The 7,480-nt window shown below is 33.9% G+C and overlaps 1 protein-coding gene across 1 annotated transcript in view; it reads left to right on the forward strand.

The window, feature by feature from the left end:
- The window catches only part of LOC110021271 (protein SPA1-RELATED 3-like), a 43,916-nt gene extending 37,608 nt beyond the window's left edge, over positions 1-6,308 (forward strand). Inside the window, 1 exon segment of the mRNA XM_020719704.1 lies at positions 5,971-6,308. Coding sequence (XP_020575363.1) covers positions 5,971-6,159 — 189 coding nt within the window. The 3' untranslated portion in view covers positions 6,160-6,308.
- Positions 6,309-7,480: the final 1,172 nt, after the last annotated feature.

Genomic DNA, 7,480 nt, shown 5'->3' on the forward strand with positions numbered 1-7,480 from the left:
ATTGTGGCGGCGTTGTTATTATGATGGTATTATGGTTGTATTGTGGTGTTATTAGTGCGACATGTATTGTGGTGTTATTAGTGCGACATCGGGGTGTTGTTGCGGGATTGCAACAATGTTATTGCGGCAGCGGTGTTATTGTGGTAGTACCACGATTCTGAGGTGGTGTTATTGGGTATAGCCGTGACGTTATGTTGGTGTTATTAGCTCGGGTCATGTCTAAATGAAGTCCAATCCTAGCCTAAACCCCTTTCCCACTTCGTTTCGACTTATACACATATGACATAAGGCAATTGATGGTTTGGTGAGTTTTTAGGGATTGTCATGAGGGAATTTGGGATACAAATTTGGCAAAATTGGGGATGGTTTTGGATTTTGGGTGGATTTTGTAACCCTTAAAAGTTAGAGGCAAACTTCTAAGGTTTCAGAGGTACCATCCTAGTTTAGGTCATTGATAAGGTGGGTATAGTGTGCCCTCACAAAGTGAGGTCAACAAACATTTAAAGGAAAATTTGATGGTTATCACAACAATATTCTAAGGTTGTCACCAAAATCATTTCTTGACAATTCTTCCAAACTTCTCAAAAAAAATCTCCAAATTTCTCCAACATAGAAGAAACCACAGAGCTCAATGAGACCAACCAACAAAAGTGTGCATCGGTCCAATGTTGTTCATGATTGCCCCATCCGAATTAATTCTAACAAACAAATGTTTAAGTTATTGTTTTTGTTCATTAATATTTTATTCCCAGTCAAAGCTCATCACATGCTGGATTTCTCCAACAAAAGAACTCCAACTTTCTCCATCATAGAAAAACAACCACTTAAAAATGAAAGGTGATCACCGAAATACCGAAGGCCATCACAACAATAATCCAATGCTATCACCAACAACATTTCTCCATAATTCTTCCAAGCTTCTCAAAAAAAAAAAATTCTCCAAATTTCTCCATCATAGAAAAAACCATAGAGCTCATTGAGATCGACAAACAAAAGCACAGTTGGCCCAATCTTATTTAGGATTGTTCAATTATAAATTAATTCTAACAAACAAATGTTAAATTTACTTTTTTTTTTGTTCATTAATGTTTAATTCCCAATCGGAGGTCATCACTGACTGGATATCTCCAACAAAGAACTCCAAATTTCTCTATCACAGAAAAACCACAAAGAGCATGAAACTACATAAAAAATTGAAAGCAAACACAAGAAAATCGAAGACCATCACAACAATAATCTAAGTTCATCACCAAGAGCATTTCTACATATTTCTCCAAACTTTTCAAAAAAATTTCTTCAAATTTCTTCGTCTAAAAAAAAATCACAAAGCTCAATTACCCGACAAAGAACTACAAATTTTCCCATCACAGAAATACCACAAAGAGCTGAAACCACATAATAAATAGAGCTCATTCACATGAAGATCGATTGCTCGAAGGTATGCACTTAAAAAAACCAAGTCCATCATAGAAAATCACAAAGATTGGTGAGGCAGACAAACCAAGAATCAAATAGAGCATATACTTTGAAAAAGTAAAGGATGGAATGTACTGGAGGATGGAAAAAGAAGATGAAGAGAAAGTAGGAAGCGAGCTCTCGTCGCAACTACCAGAGGATGAGGGAAAATGAAGATAGGCAATGTACTAGGACTTGATCATTTTTACTCGGGCGAATGCAGGGCCATGGAATTCAAGGAATTTACTTCGAGTGAAATCGTGGAATGCAACTAGCCGAGACCGACAAGATTATTTAGGTGTGTTTAATAAATAGAGCACACCCTCACCACTCCTACTAAATAAGTTTTCTTCGTACCACTCCGTAGAAAAGTTGCCCTAAACGAATATTGAATTAATATGCCCAAATCTGTGACATTTGCAACACTTCATGGTGGTGACAAATTTTGGAATGTTGGTTCTACTTGTTTTCTACTTAGAACTAATGACTTCTCAGACGATTTTGGTTTGGATTTTCCCCTAGATGTATTCTGGTTGTAAGATCATGAGGTTGAATCTTGCTTGTAAGATGTGGTGGTCGCCTAATGATGTGGTCTCTCCACTCTTTAACTAAGATTTGAACATTCAATCTATAGTGAATTGGTATATATTTGCACTGTATCTCTCGTTATATCTTAGATCATGTAGTGATTTTGTCTTTTCCCTCACACTTGCATAGGTATTTTAAATTTTGCCACCAAAATAGTATTTTTTATTAACTTGGTGGTTGTTTATTTCACCTTTACGTTTGGTAGGATACCTTGAAACTGAAAGATATTCTAAGGTCCAGAGCCACTTGGTATACTCGTTCAAATTTATGTGGTCATTGAAATATGACAAATCCACATTTATTTCAAAATTCTAATTTCTCAAATATTTGTGGTCACACCTTCAAAGCAAAGTTTTTTCATCCCTAAATTCTCATGGTAGATGAGATTCAATCCATTTCTTCGACCAAGCAACTCACCGTTGTGGCCACGGTAACCCATCTGGATTGCCTCCTTTCGAAGGTGGCAAGCCTCTGTTGTAGTTTTTTGGTTTCCCACTGCATATTCTCCTTAGAAATTCCTTGGCAACCTCTTTGCAAATTTCTCATAAATTTCATTGTGTCATTTCCCCTCTATCAGGCTTCCAACGATTATCTCCTTGGCTACATAGCTAGGTTTTGATTGTGAGTAGGTGGAAGGAGGCGTGTGAGGGTGATTTAGGGTTAGAGAAAAATTTTAGATGGAGATAGGGTAGTGAATGCCAGAAATCCTAGGATAGGACTAGGGTTATACTAGCTTTAATACCAAATGATACTGATGTTAACCCATACAATAATAGACAAATAAATATTTTTACTAGTAAAGCCAATAAATGATTACAATTATACGAAAGGAAAATAATGATATACTCAATAATTCAACACAAATTAGGGTGGATCTCAGGGTGATGGTGGTGAATGGTGAGGGGTGGAATGTGGCGAGATGGTGGACGAGGTGGTTGACAAGCAGAAAACTAGAATGCAACAGTTTTTCTGGGTTCCAAATAGCAAGGACTCAACAGAAATTGACAGTCACACCGATGTCCGGGATGACGGTAGTAAAGGGGAAGGGTTAGAAGAATAACGGTAGCGAAGATGGAGGGTTGGAACAATGATTACAACGGGTATGGAGGACTGGAACAACTATGACATCACATGGTAGGGGATGGAACAATGTCTGGGCGACGGTGAAGTGGTTTAGAATAGCTGGAACTACAAACAAGGTTGCAGAGATGTATTCCTCGTGGTCGGAATAACGACCAAGGGACAGGGAAGGCCGTTGGAAAGCAGAAACTGCAGAATATGATTTTGGGTTTAGGGCTAAACCATAAAACTGTAGAATACAGTCGAAAGCGGTTGTTTCGGGAGGTTGGAGCATAGAAGGGGCAGCTCGAAGTGATGTGGGAGGATGCATAGAAGATAGGAGAACATAATCACCATCTCGTGAGAGCGACACAACCAGAGCAACATCCAATCCCTTGTATACAACCTTCAAATAGAGAAACAACATCTTGCGGTTGTCCAAAATAAACTCATGCCAAAACTGGAAGTCTAAAAGCAAGAATCACATATATAAGCCCTAAATAACTAGGATTGGATCCCCTTATGGAAGGATGGTGCCAATCTCTTGTGAGGAGCCGATCGACCCTCCTTGGTCTGTACCAGTTTGGTCCAGACAAAGAGCACCCGCGACTCCCTTTACGCCGCACCCACGACATTATTGGCACGCCTGAGGCTTTTTTGTGTGCCTTTAGCTTTTTTCGCTTGCCCGTAGCTATATTCGTGCGTCTTTCTCAAATTGCCTCACTAAAGTCATAATGGATGAAGACATTACTCACATTCAACATACAAAACTTTTGATTGACTATAACATATAGAAGGAAATGGATGAAAATAAACTTAAGTAAGGCTTGTCTGGAACCTATTTTATTTTTATTTTTGTTTTTTTCTTTTTTTTTTAAATATATTTATTTTGTGTGTTTTTTACATGTTTTAATATTCTGTTTCTAAAAATAAATTAAAATGTTTCTAAAAATACTCAAAACAACATTAAGACGTTTGAATGTTTACTAAAACAATGATATTTTAATCAAACATATCAAACATATTTTTTTTTTCAAATCAAAATATACACAAAACAAAATAAAAACCAAACAAAACTTAAAAAGATAAAATTGATCCCAAATGACTGCCTTAGTAATTGGTCGTTGTTTAGTCTATCTCATTGACATATGTGAACTATTTAACAACCAATCAAGATTTATATTTATATGAAACATTAATGTCCCCATAACATCAATCAATATTGTTGCTTTTTTGAATTTATTTTTTTTGTTTATCAACACATTTCTATTGAGATGTATAAGGATTAGAAGTGTGATGAATAATACTTTTATTAGAGCATAAATTGCTTAGCTAAGTCTAACATAAAGAGCTTTGTTAATGTGTGAACTTATGATTAAAGTGAAAACATTTTTTAATTCTTGGTAAGAAGTTTGAAGTACAATGAGCAATTCCGTATATATTTGAGAACAATCATAAATGAAAGTGAAAAAATACTGAACCCTAAGAGCTTGTTTGGGATCACTTTTGTCTTACATGTTTTAGCGTATGTTTTATATGTTTTTATTTTTATTTCTAAAAGCAAATAAACATATTTTTGAAAATAGTGAAAACAACTTTTATATGATTTGAGTATTTTCAAAAACAACAATATATTAATCAAAATAAAATGAAAACAAAAAAAAAATAGAAATAAAAGTAAAATTGATCCCAAACGTATGGTTATGGTGATGAAACTTGAAGAGAGATGAAGAAACCACAATAAAATCAGAAAATTTATTAGGAGGATTAACAACTTCAACATCTTCATTGATCATCTTTTTGAAAAATATAATGAGAGACAAAATGTTACTAAGTTAAAATTTTTTTGCAATATATATATAGGGTGGTATTTGAAAAAAAAGGGTGGTATTTGAGAATACCGCTCCCCACATGTGTTATCTGTAGGGATCGAAACTGGGTCAGAGTGGTCTTACGACGGACAACACAGCTGTCTACCAACTTATCTCCCAAGGGTGCACATATAATAAAACCTTTGATTATAACAAAAGGTTTAGGAGAAAGTAATGCCTCTTTTTAGAAATGAGAGGAGGGGAACCATCAACAATAATTAATAGGGGTAAACATGAGAAGAAATTTTCTTATAACTTAGGCATCAAATTTTCAATAATATGGAGATCAGGCTAATTGTTGATGGAGTTCTAATCTGTCATTACGGACTTAACAAAACAATATTTAGAGGTTGGCTGCAGACCAAGTTGGTATTAAAAGTATTGGAGCATTTACATATATACCTCCCAATATTTTCATATATTGCACCTAAAACTTGCTTTTTACACTTACACCACCAAAATCTTTCATATCACATCAAAAATATCATTACTTCAACATTTAAAAAGTGAAATGCAACTTTTCATGAACAGGCAATGTGGCATATATATAAAAACTGAAGTTTAGGAGTGAGATATGTAAATACATAAGAATTGAGTGGGATGTTATGTAAATCTTCCTGAAGTATCTGTCCTTGGTGCATGATTTGAAGGAGAATAGGGTGAAGTGCATGAAGCTGCAATCCATTACCAACGCATTGAATCTTAGTGATCCTAAACTTCTTTTTTTATGTTGGACCACCCAAATCTTTCATATCACATCAAAAATATCACTATTTTAGCTTTTAAAAACTGAAAAAACTGAAACAAACGATTTCATGCCTAACAAGGTGGCACAAAAATTGAAGTTTAGATGTTAGATATGTAAATACATAACAATTAAGTGATATGTATGTAAATCTTCCTATAAAATTTACATCAATATTTTCAAAATGATTCTCACTATTAACATAAATGATAATGATTATGATTATGATTATCATCTTCTTTCCTATTTCAGGTTTTTGTGTACCACAAAGATTTTCCCATGCCGGTCTTATCCTACAGATTTGGGAGCACTGATACCATATCCGGCCGCGACGCCGACGATTCGAACCAGTTTGTCTCGTGCTTGTGTTGGCGCGGCGAATCACATTCTCTTGTTGCAGCGAATTCGATCGGGAATATCGAAATTTTGGAAATGGTGTAATTGTTTTTGTTGTAGAATTATGAATAGTGAGAAATTTGTAGAATGCAACATTTGGATCTTGTTGGTTCATAAAGAGGTGGGTGAAGGTGATGAGATGTTGTATGATAGTAGAAAAATGACAAAGCATTGTTTATAGGCAAAATATAAATTCAATCTTATCTGCTGGTTCTCTTTTAATTTTTTTTTTGGGAAGCACACAATGCTTGTGCATTTACATATCTCACAACTTTCATATTTATGTATGTAGCAGTGCTTTAAATCTATGCATGAAAAGTGCATTTCACTTTTGAAAAAAACGACCGTAATGCCATTTTTGACGTGATATTAAACATTTGAGTATTGTGCGTAAATATGAAAGTTTAAATGAGAGATGTAGGTACATAAGAGTTGTGTGTTTTTTTTTTTTTTTTGGGGATTTACATAACTACCCTTTTTTCTAATGTTTTACATATCTAACACCTAAACTTTAATGTTTACTCGCATATCACGTTACCTATAGATGAAACGGTGTAGTTCACTTTTACAAAAGTTAAAATGGCAGTATTTTTATGTGACGTGAAAATTTTAGATGATATAAGCATAAAAAATCAAAATTAGGTGCATATATGTGAATACATAGGAGTTGGATGGCATGAATGTAAATGCCCTATTTTTTTAACCTTAATTTACTTATTGAGACTTTATCTTATATATGTTACGCTTAATTAATATATGTTACGCTAAAATTAGCATAATGGTTTAATTCCTTAAATTCACTTGATTAATCTTTTCATCCTTATGTTTGTTATTAAATGAGCTGTATTAAAGCCTTAATAGAGCTTGTTCGTGAGCTTTAAATGATATTGTTCACGAACATAAATAAACCAAACAACAAACATTTCAAATTATTTATTTATTAATCGAGTACTTATGAAAGTATTTAATCTCTAATTGTTGGTTAATCAAATTATAATAAATGAGTCCTAATCGAGTCAAGCTATGAGCAGTCTGTCGAAGACTTCTCATTTGTAGCCTTATTTGTAACACATGCACGTACAAACACACAAATTATGGATCCTTTCCATCTTTTCATATCAACTACTTTCTCTCATTCTAGTCTAAATCTCATAAATAAAGATATTGCATTGTTCATTTATTGTAAATTACAATAGATTTTGTCTGGATGTCACTAATAGATAACTTACAGAAGTTACTTCACTACGTTATCAACATATATTTCATTATTGATGCATTTAATGTTAATGTTTGACATACTTAAAGACAAAATTCCCATTAGTACATATTATTGATTGACTTTCTACCCTAATATAATATATATATA

This window comes from Phalaenopsis equestris, unplaced genomic scaffold (assembly GCF_001263595.1).
Source record: "Phalaenopsis equestris unplaced genomic scaffold, ASM126359v1 Scaffold000126, whole genome shotgun sequence".
Classification (NCBI taxonomy): Eukaryota; Viridiplantae; Streptophyta; class Magnoliopsida; order Asparagales; family Orchidaceae; genus Phalaenopsis; species Phalaenopsis equestris.